This window comes from Lithobates pipiens, unplaced genomic scaffold (genome assembly GCF_037356315.1).
Source record: "Lithobates pipiens isolate NorthernLeopardFrog02 unplaced genomic scaffold, aLitPip1_a1.2 Scaffold_19, whole genome shotgun sequence".
Classification (NCBI taxonomy): domain Eukaryota; kingdom Metazoa; phylum Chordata; class Amphibia; order Anura; family Ranidae; genus Lithobates; species Lithobates pipiens.
The window spans coordinates 26673110-26696685 of NW_027507764.1; the positions used below are offsets into that span (position 1 = coordinate 26673110).

A 23576-nucleotide genomic window follows, 5' to 3' on the forward strand; every position below is an offset into this window, starting at 1 on the left:
ATAGGTGTTATTTTAATGAGAGCCAAAACATTGTTTTCTTTTATCCAGATCAAAATGGCTTCTGCTGCTCACGAGGTGGAGATCCTCCTGAATGAACTTTTCTCCTCATCATCACAGCGTCTGCAGCAAATAGACATAAAGAAGAAATTTCACTTCATAAAAGAACTTGGAAGTGGAGCATACGGGTCAGTGCTCTTGGTGAAGGACAAAGAATCAAGTAAGTGTGACCAATTATTACGTGTTGTGGATGTTTTCATTTGATTACATGTTAAAAACATTCTCATACAAGTTGTGCTTAATCTTTATTGAACTTTCCCTATTTACAGATCAGAAGATAGCACTGAAGATCATGCCAAAGAGAAAAACAAGTGAAAATAAATTTCTGAGGGAGTTTAGTGTGTCGTCCTACCTATCATCTCATCCCAACATCATCAGGAGTTTTGACATGGTCTTCCAGACCCAAGACCACTTCATGTTTGCCCAGGAGGTTGCACCACTTGGTGACCTGTTCTTTCTCATTACACCCCATGTAAGTCTGATTCCAATCTATTAAAGATGTAGCAATTTCTAGACATTTTATTAGAAGAATAACTTTTTTTTATATTGCAGGTTGGACTTCCAGAAGTCAAAGTTAAGAGGTGTGCAATGCAGATTTCAAATGCTCTTGAATTTATTTCAAAGATAGGACTGGTGCATATGGATGTAAAACCTGAAAATGTTTTGGTCTTCGACCAGGAGTGTCATTGCGTGAAAATCACTGACTTTGGTATTTCTCGTGTCAAAGGTACAGTGATTCGATTCAAGGTTGGCAGTACCTCCTACATGGCCCCTGAAGTGTGTGAGCTCACTGGTGAGAAAGAACTGGCTGTAGACTCCACACTGGATGTATGGGGTTTTGGAGTACTCCTCTACCTTCTGATCACAGGAGAATTTCCCTGGAAGGTGGCCATGTCAAAAGACAAGGCATTCAGAAGATTTGTTACCTGGCAAAGCAATACTCATTGTAATGACCCCCCAGCATCATGGAACAAACTGTCCCCATGTCTGTGGAGAATGTTTAGATGTCTCTTAGCTGTGGACTGCAGTGAGAGGAACAAATCAACTAAAATTGTACATTACATGGGGGAACGCTGGAAAACAGATTCAACCTCAACTGCTCAGAATCCGATAACTGGCCTCACTCCCAACTCATATGCAAGAGATAAAGAATCCTTAAGCAACCATCTTCAAATAAAAGAGTCGGATTTCACCTCCATGTCTTGCCATTTCATTGCACAGAGTTCTGCACCTCAGTTTGAGGAGTTACCAGGTCAATGCCAGGATAATGCCTTATGCCCACTAATACTGATGGATGACCAGATATCAATGTTTGTTGGGGCAGAAGTGGAAATCACTTGACCAAACAACGTCATCTATGTCCTGTGTCATCGTCCAACAGGTAAATATCTGTCTTCAAAAGTCTGTATGTATTAATATTGGATCTGTTAAATCATTTTAATGGAATTGAGCAAGCAAACATTACCTAAATAGTGTTTTTAGATTGTCTTTAATGTATAATGGTAATTACAGGTCCATATTACTGAGAAGAAACACATTTTATGAAGAAAAATACTTAAATTAGTTCAACTGAAAGCTTAAATTGTCTTTTCTTAGTTTCTAGGAAGGATCTGCCTGGATAACTCAGTTGAGTGAGGTTTTGTCATTTGCATGGGGGATGTAATTGGTTATTGGCAATTACTCTTCCTACACACAGAGTTGCTAAATCTTTTAGAATTTTCTTCAAGGCTCCAGAACTAGTGATGGACGAACTTCCGACGGGACGTTTCGCGAACGCGAAACGCGAACGGACACAAACGTTCGCGAAAACGACCGTTCGCCGCGGGCTCCATTGACTTCAATGGGAGGCGAATTTCGCAAACCTTTAGGTCGAATTTGCGGCCACGGGGTAATTATTAGGGGGTAGCACGTAGTCCCACCACCTGGACAATAGCATAATACATGTATGAGGTGAATTTGGGATCGATAACTACAAGCATTTTTTTTTTATTTGGGAAATTGTTCTGACAATTCAGGACTATGGAGCTAATGAAGGCAATGGAGGAGAGGGAAGGTCAGGGACCAGGGTAGGCAAACAAGAGGGTGCAGGAGATACAGAGCACTGACAGCAGCACCGTAATACAGAGCACTGACATCAGCACCGTGACATACAGCGCTGACAGCAGCTCCGTGACATACAGCGCTGACAGCAGCTCCGTGACATACAGCGCTGACAGCAGCTCCGTGACATACAGCGCTGACAGCAGCTCCGTGACATACAGCGCTGACAGCAGCTCCGTGACATACAGCGCTGACAGCAGCACCGTGACATACAGCGCTGACAGCAGCTCCGTGACATACAGCGCTGACAGCAGCTCCGTGACATACAGCGCTGACAGCAGCTCCGTGACATACAGCACTGACAGCAGCTCCGTGACATACAGCGCTGACAGCAGCTCCGTGACATACAGCGCTGACAGCAGCACCGTGACATACAGCGCTGACAGCAGCTCCGTGACATACAGCGCTGACAGCAGCTCCGTGACATACAGCGCTGACAGCAGCTCCGTGACATACAGCGCTGACAGCAGCTCCGTGACATACAGCGCTGACAGCAGCTCCGTGACATACAGCGCTGACAGCAGCTCCGTGACATACAGCGCTGACAGCAGCTCCGTGACATACAGCGCTGACAGCAGCTCCGTGACATACAGCGCTGACAGCAGCTCCGTGACATACAGCGCTGACAGCAGCTCCGTGACATACAGCGCTGACAGCAGCACCGTAAGCAGCCCCAGGAGGAAGTCAGCACAGCACAGGGATGGTGTGATCCCCTCATAATAAGAACCCCCAGGAGGAAGTCAGCACAGCACAGGGATGGTGGGAGCCCCTCATAATAAGAACACCCAGGAGGAAGTCAGCACAGCACAGGGATGGTGGGAACCCCTCATAATAAGCAGCCCCAGTAGAAATATGACACCGCTCAACCTCTTCAAAGAGGAGGGTAGGGGCATATAGTACGGTGTGCTTTTTTGGGTCAGGGAAGTGAGCCAAATGAATTAAGAAGGTCTGTGTGCTTGATTCCAAAAATTGTTTATAGACATATACATGGTCTACTGATCACATGTGTTGAATTCCTCCGAGATCCATGCCTCATTCATTTTTAGAAATGTGAGGTAGTTAACACTGTGGTGAGCTAGGCGAGTACGCTTATCGGTCACAATCCCCCCTGCTGCGCTGAACGTCCTTTCGGACAGGACACTGGATGAGGGGCAAGCCAACAGTTCGATTGCAAATTGGGCAAGCTCTGGCCAGAGGTCAAGCCTGCCCACCCAGTAGTCTAGGGGTTCATCACTCCTCAGAGCGTCCACATCGGCCGTTAACCCAATGTAGTCGGACACCTGACGGTCTAGGCGTTCCCTGATGCTGGATCCGGATGACACCTGTCGATGGGTCGGCTGAAAGAATGACCTCATATCCGAAGTCACCAACACATCTTCAAACCGGCCTCTTCTTGCAGGCGCTGTTGGATTGGTACCCGCAAATCCTTCTCTGGGAGTGGGAATTGCTCCTCTGCCAGCGCACGCAAAAGCAGAATGCAGCATTTCTCGAAGCAAGGCCTGGAAGTGCTGCATTCTGACAGCCCTCTGCGACGGCGGTAACATTTCCGCCATTTTGTGTTTGTACCGGGGGTCTAAGTACGTTGCCACCCAGTACTGGTCCTTGACCCTCATGCTTTTTATACGGGGGTCCCTATTAAAACACTGGAGCATGAAGGCCCCCATTTGCACTAAAGTGGAAGCGGTGTGGTGGCCTGGCTCCTGCTCATCATCCAGGATAATGTCGTCCTCTTCATTCTCCTCTCCCCATCCTCGCACAACAGGGATCCCAGAAAGGTTTAAAGCATGCTCTTCTTGCTCCTGCTCATCCGCCCCGGCACCATCCTCCTCTGACTCCTCATCAGACTCCTGTTGTTGACTTGTCTCAGATAGAGTAGCCCCCCCTGGGAATTCATCCAGCATTGCGACTTCCTCATCTTCCCGCTCCTGCTCCTCCACAGCCTGATCAATGACACGACGCAATGCACGCTCCAGAAAGAAGGCATAAGGTACCATGTCACTGATGGCGCCATGGCTGCGACTGACCAGTTTGGTGATCTCCTCAAATGGCCGCAGAAGTCTGCATGTGTCGCGCATGAGCAGCCACTGGCGCGGTGAAAAAAAACCCAGCTCCCCAGAACCGTTTCTTTCGCAGAGTTCATACAGGTAGACGTTAACTGCACGTTTCTGCTGGAGCAGCCTATCAAGCATATAGAAGGTTGAGTTCCATCGCGTCGGGCAATCGCAAATAAGACGTCTGACCGGCAGATGGTGTCGCCGCTGAATGTCAGCAAGGCGAGCCATGGCCGTGTAAGATCTTCTGAAATGGGCCGAGATTTTCCTTGCCTGCCGCAAGATGTCCTGGACCCCAGGGTATTTGACAAGGAATCGCTGCACGACCAAGTTTAAGACGTGTGCCATGCACGGCACGTGCGTGATTTTGCCCTGTTTCAATGCGCTAAGCAGATTGGCACCGTTGTCACACACCACTTTACCAACTGTCAAATTGAGCGGTGTTAGCCACTCATCTGCCTGTGAACGCAAAGCTGAAAGGAGTGCCGGGCCAGTGTGGCTCTTTGCTTCCAGGCACAACAGACGCAGCACGGCATGGCAACGTCTCACCTGGCATGTGGAATAGGTTCTGGGGAGCTTGGGCGGTGCAGTGGAAGAGACGCTAGCAGCGGAAAAGGAGGAGGCAGCTGAGGAGGAGAGGGAGGAGGATGGAGTAGGAGGAGGAGAAGAAGAGTCAGGCCTGCATGCAATCCGTGGCGGTAAAACCAAATCTACACGGGTGCCACGGGTTACATGCTTGACGGCCGTCAGAAGGTTCACCCAGTGGGCAGTAAAACTGATATACCTTCCCTGCCCGTGTTTGCTAGACCACGTGTCTGTGGTCAGATGTATCTTGGCACCGACACTGTGTGCCAGAGATACATTCACTTGCCGCTGAACATGGCCATATAGCTCTGGGATGCCCTTCTCTGAGAAATACTTCCTTCCTGGGACCTTCCATTGTGGTGTTCCAATGGCCACAAATTTGCGAAAGGCCTCCGAGTCCACCAGTTTATATGGCAGTAGTTGGCGGGCTATGAGTTCTGACAAGCCAGCCGCCAACCGTTGGGCAAGAGGGTTATCCGGCGTCATCATTTTTTTACGCTCAAACATTAGGCCCACGGAAGCCTGCCTTTTTGCAGAAAAATGTGAGCTTGGCGTGATGGAAGGTGGAGTGGAGGACAATTGTGAGGAGAGAGGAGAAGGAGAAGTAGAAGACGAGGCTGGACGGTGAGAGCCTGCAGTGTGGCTTTGTGTGTTCCGTTGCTCCCACTGGGCTCGGTGATGGCTGCTCATGTGCCTTCTTAAGGCGGTCGTCCCTAGGTGAGTATTGGGCTTACCGCGACTAACGCGTTGACTGCAAAGATTGCAGATGGCAACGCTATTGTCAGCAGCGGACACGTTAAAAAAAGCCCACACTGCGGAGCCATGTGCCGGTGTCCTGGGAGCGCCAGATGTGACCGTACATGGTCGATGACTCGCTCCTGATACATTTGCAGTCTGCTTTGTCCCTGCTGTGCAATGTAAGTCATTGCTGCTTCTCCTCCCTATCTGCTGGTCCATATCTCCCTCTGAACTCCCCTCCTCTTCCTCTCTTGTGGGCACCCACGTGACATCACTAGACACGTCATCATCAACGTCACCTTCCCCACCGCTATAAGTAGAGTAGGCAGCAACACCGGGGACCAACCTCCTCCTTGGGCTGATCTGGGTACTGGCGTCAGACTGCTGAGTAGCGCTTGTTGCTACCTCCTCTTCCTGATCCAATACCAAGAGTGGCTGCGCATCAGAAATGTCCTCTTGATATGGATCGGAAAATAATTCCAGTGACTCAAGCGGAAGGTATGTGGTGGTGGTGGTGGTGGTCGTGTTGTTGGTGGTAGTGTCTTTGGGGGTGCACATAGCAGAGAGTGAAGAAGAGGGTGCAGATCGAGAGGATGAGGAGGGTGCAGAAGAGTAAGGCTGAGCGAGCCACTCAACCAAGTCTGGTGCATCCTTTAAAGTAATTGAACGCACCTTCTGCAACTTCCCACTTTGGCTCAAGCCTGTTGCTCCTGCCCTACCCCTACCACCCCTGCGGAAGGGCCTGCCTCTTCCTCTGCATGTCATTTTTTAAATGACCCTGTGACAAAACTCTTAGTCCCTATACCGCTGAAGGACTGCTGCAGTATAGGTGAGCGGTCAGCAGTGGTGCACGTCAACCCTATCTATTGTGGACCTATAGCGGTCCTTACAGAACAGCAGACTGTACCGCACTCAAGCCTATGTACCGTAGCACCCTATACCAAGTTACCAGTCCTTATAAGAACTTTTGTGGACCAAGCAGGTTGTGTATTAGTGTTTAGCAGACTGTACGTCAGTCCCTATACCGCTGAAGGACTGCTGCAGTATAGGGCAGCGGTCAGCAGTGGTGCACGTCAACCCTATCTATTGTGGACCGATAGCGGTCCTTACAGAACAGCAGACTGTACCGCACTCAAGCCTATGTACCGTAGCACCCTATACCAAGTTACCAGTCCTTATAAGAACTTTTGTGGACCAAGCAGGTTGTGTGTTAGTGTTTAGCAGACTGTGCGTCAGTCCCTATACCGCTGAAGGACTGCTGCAGTATAGGGCAGCGGTCAGCAGTAGTGCACGGCAACCCTATGTATTGTGGACCGATAGCGGTCCTTACAGAACAGCAGACTGTAACGCACTCAGGCCTATGTACCGTAGCACCCTATACCAAGTTACCAGTCCTTATAAGAACTTTTGTGGACCAAGCAGGTTGTGTGTTAGTGATTAGCAGACTGTACGTCAGTCCCTATACCAATGAAGGACTGCTGCAGTATAGGGCAGCGGTCAGCAGTAGTGCACGGCAACCCTATGTATTGTGGACCGATAGCGGTCCTTACAGAACAGCAGACTGTAACGCACTCAGGCCTATGTACCGTAGCACCCTATACCAAGTTACCAGTCCTTATAAGAACTTTTGTGGACCAAGCAGGTTGTGTGTTAGTGATTAGCAGACTGTACGTCAGTCCCTATACCAATGAAGGACTGCTGCAGTATAGGGCAGCGGTCAGCAGTAGTGCACGGCAACCCTATGTATTGTGGACCGATAGCGGTCCTTACAGAACAGCAGACTGTAACGCACTCAGGCCTATGTACCGTAGCACCCTATACCAAGTTACCAGTCCTTATAAAAACTTTTGTGGACCAAGCAGGTTGTGTGTTAGTGTTTAGCAGACTGTGCGTCAGTCCCTATACCGCTGAAGGACTGCTGCAGTATAGGGCAGCGGTCAGCAGTGGTGCACGTCAACCCTATCTATTGTGGACCGATAGCGGTCCTTACAGAACAGCAGACTGTACCGCACTCAAGCCTATGTACCGTAGCACCCTATACCAAGTTACCAGTCCTTATAAGAACTTTTGTGGACCAAGCAGGTTGTGTATTAGTGTTTAGCAGACTGTACGTCAGTCCCTATACCGCTGAAGGACTGCTGCAGTATAGGGCAGCGGTCAGCAGTGGTGCACGTCAACCCTATCTATTGTGGACCGATAGCGGTCCTTACAGAACAGCAGACTGTACCGCACTCAAGCCTATGTACCGTAGCACCCTATACCAAGTTACCAGTCCTTATAAGAACTTTTGTGGAACAAGCAGGTTGTGTGTTAGTGATTAGCAGACTGTACGTCAGTCCCTATACCAATGAAGGACTGCTGCAGTATAGGGCAGCGGTCAGCAGTAGTGCACGGCAACCCTATGTATTGTGGACCGATAGCGGTCCTTACAGAACAGCAGACTGTAACGCACTCAGGCCTATGTACCGTAGCACCCTATACCAAGTTACCAGTCCTTATAAGAACTTTTGTGGAACAAGCAGGTTGTGTGTTAGTGATTAGCAGACTGTACGTCAGTCCCTATACCAATGAAGGACTGCTGCAGTATAGGGCAGCGGTCAGCAGTAGTGCACGGCAACCCTATGTATTGTGGACCGATAGCGGTCCTTACAGAACAGCAGACTGTAACGCACTCAGGCCTATGTACCGTAGCACCCTATACCAAGTTACCAGTCCTTATAAAAACTTTTGTGGACCAAGCAGGTTGTGTGTTAGTGTTTAGCAGACTGTGCGTCAGTCCCTATACCGCTGAAGGACTGCTGCAGTATAGGGCAGCGGTCAGCAGTAGTGCACGGCAACCCTATGTATTGTGGACCGATAGCGGTCCTTACAGAACAGCAGACTGTAACGCACTCAGGCCTATGTACCGTAGCACCCTATACCAAGTTACCAGTCCTTATAAGAACTTTTGTGGACCAAGCAGGTTGTGTGTTAGTGATTAGCAGACTGTACGTCAGTCCCTATACCAATGAAGGACTGCTGCAGTATAGGGCAGCGGTCAGCAGTAGTGCACGGCAACCCTATGTATTGTGGACCGATAGCGGTCCTTACAGAACAGCAGACTGTAACGCACTCAGGCCTATGTACCGTAGCACCCTATACCAAGTTACCAGTCCTTATAAGAACTTTTGTGGACCAAGCAGGTTGTGTGTTAGTGATTAGCAGACTGTACGTCAGTCCCTATACCAATGAAGGACTGCTGCAGTATAGGGCAGCGGTCAGCAGTAGTGCACGGCAACCCTATGTATTGTGGACCGATAGCGGTCCTTACAGAACAGCAGACTGTAACGCACTCAGGCCTATGTACCGTAGCACCCTATACCAAGTTACCAGTCCTTATAAAAACTTTTGTGGACCAAGCAGGTTGTGTGTTAGTGTTTAGCAGACTGTGCGTCAGTCCCTATACCGCTGAAGGACTGCTGCAGTATAGGGCAGCGGTCAGCAGTGGTGCACGTCAACCCTATCTATTGTGGACCGATAGCGGTCCTTACAGAACAGCAGACTGTACCGCACTCAAGCCTATGTACCGTAGCACCCTATACCAAGTTACCAGTCCTTATAAGAACTTTTGTGGACCAAGCAGGTTGTGTATTAGTGTTTAGCAGACTGTACGTCAGTCCCTATACCGCTGAAGGACTGCTGCAGTATAGGGCAGCGGTCAGCAGTGGTGCACGTCAACCCTATCTATTGTGGACCGATAGCGGTCCTTACAGAACAGCAGACTGTACCGCACTCAAGCCTATGTACCGTAGCACCCTATACCAAGTTACCAGTCCTTATAAGAACTTTTGTGGAACAAGCAGGTTGTGTGTTAGTGATTAGCAGACTGTACGTCAGTCCCTATACCAATGAAGGACTGCTGCAGTATAGGGCAGCGGTCAGCAGTAGTGCACGGCAACCCTATGTATTGTGGACCGATAGCGGTCCTTACAGAACAGCAGACTGTAACGCACTCAGGCCTATGTACCGTAGCACCCTATACCAAGTTACCAGTCCTTATAAGAACTTTTGTGGAACAAGCAGGTTGTGTGTTAGTGATTAGCAGACTGTACGTCAGTCCCTATACCAATGAAGGACTGCTGCAGTATAGGGCAGCGGTCAGCAGTAGTGCACGGCAACCCTATGTATTGTGGACCGATAGCGGTCCTTACAGAACAGCAGACTGTAACGCACTCAGGCCTATGTACCGTAGCACCCTATACCAAGTTACCAGTCCTTATAAAAACTTTTGTGGACCAAGCAGGTTGTGTGTTAGTGTTTAGCAGACTGTGCGTCAGTCCCTATACCGCTGAAGGACTGCTGCAGTATAGGGCAGCGGTCAGCAGTAGTGCACGGCAACCCTATGTATTGTGGACCGATAGCGGTCCTTACAGAACAGCAGACTGTAACGCACTCAGGCCTATGTACCGTAGCACCCTATACCAAGTTACCAGTCCTTATAAGAACTTTTGTGGACCAAGCAGGTTGTGTGTTAGTGATTAGCAGACTGTACGTCAGTCCCTATACCAATGAAGGACTGCTGCAGTATAGGGCAGCGGTCAGCAGTAGTGCACGGCAACCCTATGTATTGTGGACCGATAGCGGTCCTTACAGAACAGCAGACTGTAACGCACTCAGGCCTATGTACCGTAGCACCCTATACCAAGTTACCAGTCCTTATAAGAACTTTTGTGGAACAAGCAGGTTGTGTGTTAGTGATTAGCAGACTGTACGTCAGTCCCTATACCAATGAAGGACTGCTGCAGTATAGGGCAGCGGTCAGCAGTAGTGCACGGCAACCCTATGTATTGTGGACCGATAGCGGTCCTTACAGAACAGCAGACTGTAACGCACTCAGGCCTATGTACCGTAGCACCCTATACCAAGTTACCAGTCCTTATAAGAACTTTTGTGGACCAAGCAGGTTGTGTGTTAGTGATTAGCAGACTGTACGTCAGTCCCTATACCAATGAAGGACTGCTGCAGTATAGGGCAGCGGTCAGCAGTAGTGCACGGCAACCCTATGTATTGTGGACCGATAGCGGTCCTTACAGAACAGCAGACTGTACTGCACTCAGGCCTATGTACCGTAGCACCCTATACCAAGTTACCAGTCCTTATAAAAACTTTTGTGGACCAAGCAGGTTGTGTGTTAGTGTTTAGCAGACTGTGCGTCAGTCCCTATACCGCTGAAGGACTGCTGCAGTATAGGGCAGCGGTCAGCAGTAGTGCACGGCAACCCTATGTATTGTGGACCGATAGCGGTCCTTACAGAACAGCAGACTGTAACGCACTCAGGCCTATGTACCGTAGCACCCTATACCAAGTTACCAGTCCTTATAAGAACTTTTGTGGACCAAGCAGGTTGTGTGTTAGTGATTAGCAGACTGTACGTCAGTCCCTATACCAATGAAGGACTGCTGCAGTATAGGGCAGCGGTCAGCAGTAGTGCACGGCAACCCTATGTATTGTGGACCGATAGCGGTCCTTACAGAACAGCAGACTGTACCGCACCCAAGCCTATGTACCGTAGCACCCTAGACAGACCAAGTTACCAGTCCTGATAAAGAGCTTTGTGGAACAAGTGAGTTGTGAATGATTAGCAGACTGCAGCAGAAGGGCAGCAGTCAAGTATAATATTCTTTCTATATTTGGAAGAAAGAATATTATACGTGTACAAGCCTATTACCGTACCACTGATACCAGTCCTGAAAAGAACCTTTGTGGAACTAATAGTAACAGCAAGTCTTTAAAATTATCCTCACTGCCTGACACACTGCTTCCTGCCTGTCCCTATACAAATTGGCAAAAAAGAGTAGGCTGGAACGATTAGCTGGAACAGCTCTTTTGTGGACCTGATAGTAACAGCTAATGATGATGATGATGATGATGATGAAGAAAGACTAATCTGGCTGAGCTGTCCCTAAAATAGCAGCATACAGCGCTCTGTCCCTTTATCTAAACTGACAAAAGAAACTCAGGCTGCTGACCTAACACCTATACCAGTCCTGAAAAGAACTTTTGTGTACCAAATAGCTAGCGTTTTCTCTGTCCCTACTCCACACAGGATCCTTTCCCTACAGTGACAGAAGAAAGAATGTAAAATGGCCACCGGATCGGGTGTATTTATAGGTTAGGGGGAATGTCCAAGTGTCCATGAGCTGTCATGTCTCAATTGGTTGTCCTGTAACACATGATAAACGTGTCACGAAAGGTTAAAGTTCTTGTATACATTAAACACGTAAGTCCGCCGGGGCGAACGACGGAAAAAGGCGTTCGAACCCGCGGACGGCGAAAGTCGGAAATTCGCCGCGAAACGACCGCCGGGCGAACCGTTCGGCCATCACTATCCAGAACTTCTTGAGAATAAAGGTAACATCCTAAAGTATGGTTTATTTGTCAAATACTTCATTGTTTGGGGCAGTGCGATGTTTAATAGAATACATCTATTTGCCCCTATAGACCCTTTAAGCCTTGAAGACCAGGAGATGCTGGTCTGAAGGCATATTCACCAATTGTCCCTTAGCCAGGCCCAAGTTATTAACTGTAATTTGTGAACTTTTCTGGTCTGAGCACTGATGGCCTTGCATTAAATGCATAATTTAGCAGCTACTGCTTATCACAGAACAATATACCATATTATACAATATTTCTGAAGTCTGAATTTTCAGTATCTGATGGTATTCAACCACTAGTGTTCCAAAGTATATAGTTCTCTGCTGTGCTGAAATACTTGCAGTATTTATCTTCTTTTGGCTGTGTCCATCTTTATTTCCCCCACAGCGCATCCTTTTTCTGGTGCTCCATTCCATCCAACCCCCAGGACCAGAGATAACACCATTACATTTTAGAGAAGGATACCTTGCCCTTCTCTTTCTGTCCTACGTACTGCAGTGCTGGTGGATTAGTGATATCGTCAGTCCTCCTTTGTAGCCTTTCTTAGATGAGAACCTGTACCTATGTTTTTAGTTCTAATACCAATGGGTATTTTTTTTGTTCTATATAGCTCTTAACATTACTGTAATATATACTGTGCCTTGAAAAAGTAGTCATACCCCTTGACATTTTCCAAATTTTGTGATGTTAGAACCAAAATAGTAAATGTATTGTAATGAGATTTTAAGTGATAGACCTCCACAAAGTGACAGGAAAATGATAAATGGTTTACAAATGAATATTTGAAAAGTGTGGGGTGCATTTGTATTCAGCCCCCTTTACTCTGATACCCCTAACTAAAATCTAGTGGAACCAATTGCCTCCAGAAGTCAGCTAATTAGTAACTAGAGTCTACCTGTGTGTAATTTAATCTCAGTATAAATAAAGCTGTTCTGCAAAGCCGTCTGAGGTTTGTTAGAGAACAAACAGCATTACAAAGGCCAAGGAACACACCAGGCAGGTCAGGGATAAAGTTGTGGAGAAGTTTAAAGCTTGGGATATTTTTTAATAGCCTAACCCTGCTTTATACATGTCATGGAGCTCTGTTCAATCCAGCATCCAAAAATAGAAAGAGTATGGCACAACTGCAAACCTACCAAGACATGGCCATCCACCTAAACTGACCGGCCGGGCAAGGAGAGCATTCATCAGAGAGGCAGCCAAGAGGTCCATGGTGACTCTGGAGGAGCTGCAGAGATCCACAGCTCAGGTGGGAGAATCTGTCCACAGGACAACTATTAGTCGTGCTCTCCACAAATCTGGTATTTATGGAAGAGTGACATGAAGAAAGCCATAAGAAGACATGTTTGCAGCTTGCGAGAAGCCATGTGGGGACACAACAAAAATGTGGAAGGTGCTCTGGTCAGATGAGACCAAAATTTAACTTTTTGGCCTAAAAGCAAAACACTATGTGTGTGGCGGAAAACCAACACTGCACATCACCCTGAACACACCATCCCCGTGGTAAAACGTGGTGGCAGCATCATGTTTTGGGGATGCTTTTCTTCAGCAGGGAAGCTGGTTAGAGTTGATGGGAAGATGGATGGAGCCAAATACAGGACAATCTTAGAAGAATACCTGTTCGAGTCTGCAAAAGACTTGAGACTGGGGCACCAGGACAACAACCCTAAACATACAGCCAGAGCTACAATGGAATGGTTTAGATCACAGCATATTCATGTGTTAGAATGGCCCAGTCAAAGTCCAGACCTAAATTCAATTGAGACTATGTGGCAAGACTTGAAAATTGCTGTTCACAGATGCTCTCCATCCAATCTGAAAGAGCTTTGGCTATTTTGCAAAGAAGAATGGGCAAAGAGGTGCAAAGCTGGTAGAGACATCCCCAAAAAGACTTGCAGCTGTAATTGCAGGGAAAGGCAGTTCTACAAAGTATTAAATCAGGGGTGCAATACAAACACACAGCACACTTTTCAGATATTTATTTGTAAAAAAAAATTGGAAAACCCATTTATCATTTTCCTTCCACTTCAAAATTATGTGCCACTGTGTGTTGGTCTATCACATAAAATCTCGATAAAATACATTTACATTTTTGGTTGTAACATGACAACATGTGAAAATTCTTTTTCAATGCAGGTATATTTTATATATACACACACACAGACACATTTTTATTTAGTTGCTTAGATTAATTTTTTTCCATTTTTTTTTTTTAATCTAAATTGGATATCCCTCTTTACTTACATTATTTTAATTTGTGATTTATTTATTTTTGGTAATTTTTAATATTTTGTTATATTCTGTGTATGTAATGATCATTTTTTTTTTTTATATAATTTTCAGGTTTCTGGCCACAGGACAGTCATTTGCATCCCTACACCACTACTTTCTGCTGGGTGTTGCAACAGTTGCAAAAGTGGCTCGTGAAACCTGCTTTACACTCTGGGAGGAGCTACAAAAAAAAATACTTCCGGATTTGCACTGGAGCTCTGGATTGAAAACACATTTGAGTTAAAAAGCCACCCAAATTCAGGTCACTGTATTTCAATTATAAAAATACTTTTCAATTGTACTCCTGGGATTGGTGGATGCTCGCTTGTACTTCATATGTGTGGATGTTAGAACCTGTGGGAATCAAGGGGATGCCAGAAATTTTTGTGAATCAGTCATGGGGCATCGACAATATGAAGGCCGTTTTGAGATTCCTGGATGGAGGCATCTTCCATGTACAACCAAGCCCAGTCTTCCACTGGTGATTGTAGCTGATGAGGCATTTGGCCTGGCAGAAAATGAGGCTCCATAGTGGACATGGACTTAGAGACAAGGAAATTTTTTTAAACTGTAGACTAATTTGTGCCAAACGAGGTGTCAAGTGTGCAATTGGAATACATGCTGCTAAGGGGCATAGGCTCCTCTCTTTACAGCTAAGGGGCGGGGTACTCCCCCCCCTCCCTCTGCAGCTAAGGGGCGGAGGCTCCTCTCTCTGCAGCTAAGGGGCAGGGTACTCTGCCCTCTGCAGCTAAGGGGCGGGGTACTCTGCCCTCTGCAGCTAAGGGGCGGGGTACTCTGCCCTCTGCAGCTAAGGGGCGGGGTACTCTGCCCTCTGCAGCTAAAGGGTGGGGTACTCCGCCCTCTGCAGCTTAGGGGCGGGGTACTCCACCCTCTGCAGCTTAGGGGCGGGGTACTCCGCCCTCTGCAGCTTAGGGGCGGGGTACCCCACCCTCGGCAGCTAAGGGGCGGGGTACCCCACCCTCGGCAGCTAAGGGGCGGGGTACCCCACCCTCTGCAGCTAAGGGGCGGGGTACCCCGCCCTCTGCAGCTAAGGGGTGGGGTACTCCGCCCTCTGCAGCTAAGGGTTGGACCTGTGCCCCATTGCTCAAGTTATGAGCATGAGAAACCAGTTTGCTTATTTTTGTTTCCCCAGACTGTAGATTTTCCTGGCAGGGTGCACATATCTAGTTTGATATTTTATGAGTTATGTTTGAATTTGAACACTGAAACTTTACAAATAAAGGATTGTATTTTGTTGGTTTTCTTTTATGTTGGCGTGCATATTGTATTTTTCATCTTGGTGGGACAAAATGGCAGACCTAGGGGATGGTAATTTCTCCAACACGGGCATGAAACGTGCTTTTGGGTGTACTGGCAGTGAGATTCGTTAGAGAACTGATCAGTCCTCATGTCCTGGCCAATTATTTATGGCCTGGACCTGCTGATCAGTACACATAGGAATGCGTGCCACCCCCCCCCCCCCATTGCCCCCCAGTTAACCCTTTCACTCCCTGTCACTATGTCACCAATTGCAGTTTTCAGATTTTTCACTGATCATAACTGCAACCCACATAACTGCAGCGTTCGCAGAGTCAGGCCTGATCCCTGCGAACGCTAACAGTTTTTTGGTAGCGTCTGAAGCAGCCACTGAGAGTCAGGAGATCTTTTTCCTTTGAGTCTTACTACTGTACCAGTAAATTTAGAGGCCACAATGTCAAATCAAAGGTAGACTAGTGAAGAGGCCTACACATTTCTGAAAATTACAGATAGTGAAGAGGAACTGGCCCATCTTTCAGATTCAGGCTCAGAATATGAACCTGTCGACAGCAGCGGCACGCTGACAGATAACTTTGATGACGGAGTTGTGGTCCCTGCCAATGTTAGGCATACCCAAACCCATTCTTCTGCTGTTGTTGAGGTGCAAGAACCACAGGGCTCTCATATGGGGCAGAGAGCCAGTACTAGTGCCGCTCATCCTTCTGGTGTCTTTCTTGTCTTTCAAACAGTATCTTCCCAGCAATCATGCTAGATATGGGATCAAGATGTATAAGCTCTATGACAGGGCCACAGGCTATACATATATTTTTATGGTTTAAGAGGGAAGAAATAGTTATAGAGCTGGAAAACAGCCCAAACTACATAGGGAGCACTAGTAAGATTGTGTGGGACTTGGTGCCACCCTTATTCGGAAAGGGGTACCACTTGTATGTGGACAATTATTACACGAGCGTGCCACTTTTTAGTAACTTGTTTGATCATCAAATTGGTGCATGTGGCACTGTGTGATCTAATCGCCTGGGATTTCCCCAGCGGCTTGTAGAATCTCTTCTTAGGCTGCGGAGAGAGCTTGTTTGAAGCGCAATTTGCTTGCAGTGAAGTGGAGGGATAATCAGAATATTTTCGTTCTGTCCTCCCATCACACAGACGTGATGGCCCTATGGCGACTGGTGTTGTCAAACTTTTCTGTGTCCACGAATATATCCTTAATATGGGAGCAGTGAACCTCAACAACCAGTTGTTGGCGCCATACTTAGTTGCCCGTAATGCCAGGCGCTGGTACAAAAAAGTGTCTGCATACTTATTCCAATTGGCTCTGCTGAATGCTTATGTGCTGTACAGAGCTTCAGGACAGACTGGATGCTTCCTTAAATTCCAGAAAAGATCATCACAGCTCTTCTGTTTCCAGACTGTGCTGTGTCCCAACTTCCCAATCCAAATGCAGTAAGCCGGCTGCATGAGAGGCATTTTCCATATGTCCTCCCTTGTGCGCCACTAGTGATTGGTTGATTGGACACAGAGAGGCCTAATCAGCGGGTCTGGCACACGCTATGTCCACCGGGACCCACCGACCGTTGACAGGAGAGGCAGAACAGTGGTAAACAAGGCAGACTGCTGTTCTGTCAGATAGGAAGATGGAGGCCTTGTGTTTCTGCTAAGCAGAAACACGGATCTCTGTCTTCTTCCAGTTAAGCCATCCCCCACACAGTTATAAAGCATTCCCTAGGATCACATTTAACCCTTTGATTGCCCCTGATGTTAACCCCTTCCCTGCCAGCGTTATTGGTACAGTGAGAGTGCATTTTTTAGCACTGATTGTATTGGTGCCACCGGTCTCCCAAAAGTGTCACTTAGTGTCCGATTTGTCCACCGCCATGTCGCAGTCCCACTAAAAATCACTGATCGCCACCATTACTAGTAAAAATAAAAATTCCATTGTTTGTAGACCCGATAACTTTTGTGAAAACCAATCAATATATGCTTATTGGGATTTTTTATACCAAAAACATGTTGCAGAACACATATTGACCTAAACTGATGAAGAAATTTGATATATTTTTTAATTTAGTTTTGTTTGTTTTTTTTTAAATTGTCAGTTTTTTTTTTTTGTTTATAGTCCAACAAATAAAAGCCGCAGAGGTAATCAAATACCACTAAAAGAATCTCTATTTGTGTGCGAAAAAACAAACATACATTTTGTTTGTGTACAGCGTTGCATGAACGCCCAATTACCAGTTGAAGTAGCGCAGTGCCAAATTGCAAAAATAATTTTTGTCAGGAAGGGGGTGAAACCTTCTGGGGCTGAAGTGTTTAAATCATTTATTTTTTTCCAGTGAATGATATTGTGAAAACCTCTTCAAGGTATATATATGGTTAAGGTCTTCAAAAGACTATATGAAATCTAGAATGCTTGGTGAAATAAAAAACTGTAATTCCTCCTGAAGAACAATAGTGTGGGTTTGATGTGTTTCATAGGGGGATTAAATATAATAGAAGAGGAGGAGCATGAACTGATGTCCCATTCTACGGTGTAGGGCCAAAGTATATATAGCCGCTCTGCATCCAATTTACCAACCCGAGTCCATAAAAGATAAAAAAAAAAGTAGAGGTGGTGATTATTGATGAACCAACAACACCTGAGTGTTGATTGAACAGGGTTCGGTGGACAATTCCATGTGTAATCTGAACCCGTTTGAATCATTTTCAGAGCTAATAGGCGATGGGAATGTCAACCAAATGACATGGGGGTTGGGCACTGCCCTTGGGTGCATGTACCAATCAATTTAATTTGTATTCCATTTGGCAGAGAACTAGGCACTGCCCTTGGGAACATATAACAGCGCAAAAATAAATTCTAAAATCTTTTTCCTGTGAAAAGTGGTTCATCTGTATGATGTGTACAATTCACTACAGGAACATTTAAAAAATGTGTGTTTTAATCAAAGCTAAATGATCGCTCTGGAGGGGTGAACCCGAGCCACGCTGGAAGATGGCTGCCTGAAGAGGGAGCTCGTCTATCTCCCTGTCACACAGCTAAACTCCCTATAGGGGCCCCCTCCTACCCGAGGGCCCCATAGGAGACACATGCTCTGCTTTGGCTATTGTTACACCACTGGCCGCCTTATTACCGTATGAATGTACAGGTCAATCTCTGGGGGGATGGTCAGTGTCACCCTGTAAAAATTCTTTCTTTTCTGTAATTATATTAAAAGTGTCCAGGTTTTTAGTTTGTAATTGGATTCCTCATCATCTTTGCTACAAATATATAAAAGAATAAAAAAGTTTACATTAACAATTTAAAGCAAATTGTGTATTCATGCCTACAAAGCAATGTCCCCATGTAGACCTCAATTTTATTATCAATCAAAGAAACTGAATTAAGTTTCAGTTATTTTTTTCTTGACGTGAACTTTTTGTAAACTTGTTTCTTTTTTTTTTTTCTTTTTTTTTTTTATCAATTTTTCTTTTTGAAATGTGCATTCCTTTTCCATAACAAACATTATAGAAATAAACAGAACCAAAAAAAACATAAAAATCTGAACAAAAAATTCCTTTTTCCCTTCCTCTCCTCTCTCTTTTTGTCTCTCATTTCTTTACTGCTCAGTTAAGCTGATAAAATTTTAACAACAACACATTTATTTAATTATTATCAAATATACGAAAAATTCCAGAAATATTCCAGGGCAACTGATAGAATGTATAACAAGTTAAATTAAACAGGCCAACTCGATCTTCAAGCACTACCTCTCTTTGCTATGGATTGAGGCTGGAGCATGACGCATCTATTCATTTTTTACATATTTTTATTAACTTCAAGGATGCGTTTTCATTGAATATAGGTGCAATAACATGTTTATCCATTACATGGATCCAGTCTCCCAGGGTAGGCGGGTTGGGTGAGACCCAACGAGAGACAATCAACTTACAGGCCATAAAAAGGCCGAAGATGGATCCGGATGGCTAACGTAGAACTTAGCAGCCAATGTGCTTGCTTCCAGTGTGAAAGTGAAGATGCTGATGCAAAGGCCTCATGGGATTGACAATACGGAGGCTTGCATGTACCAAATCTAACCATCTATTCTAAATGAATTAATTGAAATAGACATAGCGCAGTTATAAACAACGGCCACTAGATGGCAGCATAGATCTATCTAATTAAACCAAAAAGTCAATAGGAAGATCACAAGCCTTATAAACGAAGGCATGAGGCCCACCCTGCACAGCCAAGCACATGCATTTCCAGACACACTTCAGTCAAGAAACAGTCTTTTTACTTTGTTTTGTTTTATTAGGGGAATAGGACTTGGATGGAGATAGGGTGCATATGGGAATGCTCTTTGCAGGCAGGGACCACAGAGCCCTATGGTGTAGCAGACAATTGTAGTAGTTCTTAGTGCTAGCTGTCCCACATGTGGATACTTCTCCCAGTACCACCTCTTCAGGTCCTGGCAGCCCTCCTGGTTGCAGCTGTCTCACTGTCCATGCCACCACAGTCCTCCTGACTGGCTCTGCACCACCCCAGTCCTCTTAGGTGTTGCCTCCCAGTCCTTCTGACTGTGTGACACTCACCAGCCCTCCTGGCTGTTCCTGTTGCTCCTGGAGACTTGCACAGCAGTGTTCTCCCACTGTCCCCTCCTTGCTCCCGGTGCAAGACACCACCATGGTTTTGGAAAGGTTCCCATCCACAACCAAGCCCAGGCCTAAAGTCACCCCACTCCCCCCCATAATCATATGTTATTTTATCTTTACCATCTTCTCCTTTCAATGGGAATGAACCGGTGAGGGTAGTGTACACCAGAACATCAAGTGCCAACATCAGGACTAAGATGACTTCTATTCACCCTCTTGTGTAGATTGTGTGTGTGTGTATATATATATGCAGGCAGCCTGGAAAAGTCCTGTTCAGGATTTACACATCTCCCCGGCACCTATAGAGACCTCTGATCCTCCTGTCTCTTCCAGGTTTCCCATCTCTCCCTTTCAGTTAATTAAGTCTCACCTGGGAGACCCAACTCAGTACTCCTCAGTCTGGGAAGGAGACGGGTCTTCTCTGCTAGAGGTAAAGGTTGGTAATAATCTCTGTATTGAGCCTGACAGTCAGTGGGGTTGGTCAGCCTATAATTTAGGACTGCTGATGTGTAGCTAGAGCTTAGGCATGGTTAGTTTTTGTTTTGTTGAAAGTTTAACTTTTTTTTTTCTCTGAAGCATTGTACAGCACTTTGAAATAGAACCAGTGAAGTCACCATTGTTTCCCATAACATTACTGGACTGGTACTAAATTGCACACACACTCATTGAACAATTGATTTTCCTCTGAAAGAGTGGACAGCTGTCATAAATCAGATACACTTGTTTTTGCCCTTCAACTTTTAAAGCTGATCTCCACCTCTACTGTCTGTTTAGTTCATGTGGGTCAAGCTGGCTGGTCTATATTAGAGTTTGCACCCACTTTGTGCATTATATGAATCTGATCTGAAGAGTGATCCATAGACTGGGGGAGGGGGATCTGATCTGAAGAGTGATCCATAGACTGGGGGAGGGGGATCTGATCTGAAGAGTGATCCATAGACTGGGGGAGGGGGATCTGATCTGAAGAGTGATCCATAGACTGGGGGAGGGGGATCTGATCTGAAGAGTGATCCATAGACTGGGGGAGGGGGATCTGATCTGAAGAGTGATCCATAGACTGGGGGGGGGGGGGGCGGCGCTGGGCGACAGAAGGAAAGGTGGGTTACAACCAGTAGTGCCGGACTCAGAGTAAGACCTAAGTGGTGTGTGCAGGAAGACTGGGGGATGTGAGCCGTACACAGGACAAACTCTGCAGGGTTGTATTCTGTAAGGAGAGCCCCACACCAACATTCTATATAGGATGTGTCTGATATGTGGTGTACCCCATTGGACTGGGGAAGAAGCTGGATGAGGGGTTTATCTGAGTTGAATGGTGGAGTGATATTTTGTATCAGATCATGATTGATTATCCTGCAGTGTTTGTGTAACGCCTGAGTACCGTCATTGAAGCTGATATTCACAATAAGGTGGACAGGAATGTTTATCCCCATAAAGGGCCTTCTAGTTTAGCTTAATATTTTTAAATTGGGCGACGTCCTGTATATTATTCATCTGATTTAGTCATTTAAGGTCAAGCCAGCACCTCTTAGGTGTAGTGGCAAATTTCCTGTATGTTCAGCCAGATCAGAAGAAGTCCAGGGTCTTCTGTATGCCATGTGTAGCGGCCATAACCCATTGCAGGGCGACCTAGAGCTGAATTGGCTTACCGGTTACCTTCTCCTGGCCTGCTCTTCTGCGTCTAGGGGTTCCCAGGGTTGATGCCCAACGACTTGTACACCAACACAGATAAAGTCCTTTCAAAAGGTTTTATTTTGCAGTAGAACTTTCACAAAACACCGTCTCTTTGGGAACAGAGGGCACGGGTGAAGAACCCGGGTACCTTGAACTGCAGGTTTAACAAAGTCTCTATTTCCACCCAGAGAGTAGCCACTCACAGCTGGGTACTTCAAGGCTGAACAGACCTCTAGCCAGAGGTCATGGCAGTCAGCACTTTGACTCAAAGAATCAACCGAAGATAAACGGGAACCCTTTTCCGACTGTACCTGGAACATTTCCCGCTTCATTTTGAGGTACTGAAAAAGTGTGGACTTGTCAATGTCCTTCCCAACTCAGTAACCAGGCACTTCTCAGGATGCCACTTGTCGGCCCTTCTCTGAAGAGTCCTCCCCCGGTCACTTCCACGAGCTGTGGTGCCCCTCCAAGCTGAGAGCACACCCGGACACTCTGAATCCTCCCTCAGTTACTGCGCCTCGGACCAGCAGGTTCAGAGACTTGAAAACAGATGGATCCCTACTCCAGACCAGTCTAACGGGGGCCATTGACGGGAACATGTTGTGGGATGTCGAACATCCTGTGACCAGGACTCCTCACAGGGCTACCCCGGTCCTGGAACCAGAACAGACCACACGAGTCTCACGAACAACTCCGGAACCCTGAACACGTGACCCACACCTGCTTAAGTAACCCCCTCCCAGACTCCTCAGCAGGTCTGGCACTCCCGCTGATTGGCTCCGAGAGGGCCATACCCAAACATCCAACCAAGCCTGGCTCTGGCCTGTCATGTGCACCTCACCGTTCACATGACCAGGCAGAACATCAATCATGGCCTGGCCAGACTGGTATTAAGTCTTACCTACACAATTAACCCTCAGTACTGTAAGGTCCCGAGGCAAAAACTAAATTTACAAAGCGTGTGACATTTGGTCCCAAATGTCTTCTGCTGCACATGTATTCACACTCCTGTAGCTGCTGTGAAATCCTGTCTGCTCTGTGTAGCTTCTCTGTGTGACAAACACCTGAGTGTCCACAGCAAGTCACCAGAACACGTCTTATGTGACCCCGCCACTTCCTTGGAGAAGAGGAAATCTGTCCATAAAGATCTACTGAAGTGTTAGTGCACTGAGGACTTCACCTGTATCTGTGTGTCCTGCAGGCTGGATGGAGAACATGGGGGACACCAGGTGAAGACTCTGGATGAGGCCTCTGAGATGAAAAAACTGAGAAATGTTCTACATAAACTGATGACACTGAGGTTACAGAGAAGAGTCCAGAGTCTGCAGGAATGCAGGAGGAAAGTGCAAGGAAAAGCAGATGATGAATCAGAGTCACTGTCCTGTTCAGAGATGTCTAGAAGAGAATCCTGAGTGAGATCTCTGGGCAGCCAGAGCGGGTCTCTCTTTCAATGTCTAATTTGATCCAGTAGCTGGAAATAAAGGAGAAGCTGTCCAGGAATTGGACACGGGTGACTTGTGTGATACTGAGGATGGAGATGAGGACAGAGAACACAAACTCCTCCATGATGGAGGGGATCTGACACACAGGTCTATCTGAGATCATGTCTGGGGTAAATGTATGGAAATATACAGGCACACGTGTCTATCCACCTTCTACTACAAGGGGCAAAGTTCTCAGCAATGCTGAACCATCCAGGAAACGCCTTAAACACGATCACGCCATACAACGATCATACCACCAGGCTGGCGGACCAAATATTGGGGCTGTGCAGCAAACATC

At 46.6% G+C, this 23576-nt stretch overlaps 2 protein-coding genes across 2 annotated transcripts in view; one reads left to right on the plus strand and one right to left on the minus strand.

Moving 5' to 3' along the window:
- Nucleotides 1-2: 2 nt before the first annotated feature.
- LOC143995852 (NACHT, LRR and PYD domains-containing protein 10-like) overlaps nucleotides 3-23576 on the minus strand; it is a 176077-nt gene continuing 152503 nt past the window's right edge. Inside the window, exon 11 of the mRNA XM_077490573.1 lies at nucleotides 3-120. Within this exon, the coding sequence (XP_077346699.1) occupies nucleotides 69-120 (52 nt within the window). The 3' untranslated portion in view covers nucleotides 3-68. The remainder of the gene's footprint in view (nucleotides 121-23576) is intronic.
- Nucleotides 130-1398, plus strand: LOC143997871 (serine/threonine-protein kinase SBK1-like; the record flags this gene model as incomplete). Its single annotated transcript, XM_077493707.1, has 3 exons — nucleotides 130-217; nucleotides 327-529; nucleotides 610-1398. Coding segments are annotated over 3 exons (1080 nt in total), but the record flags the coding sequence as incomplete, so codon positions are not given.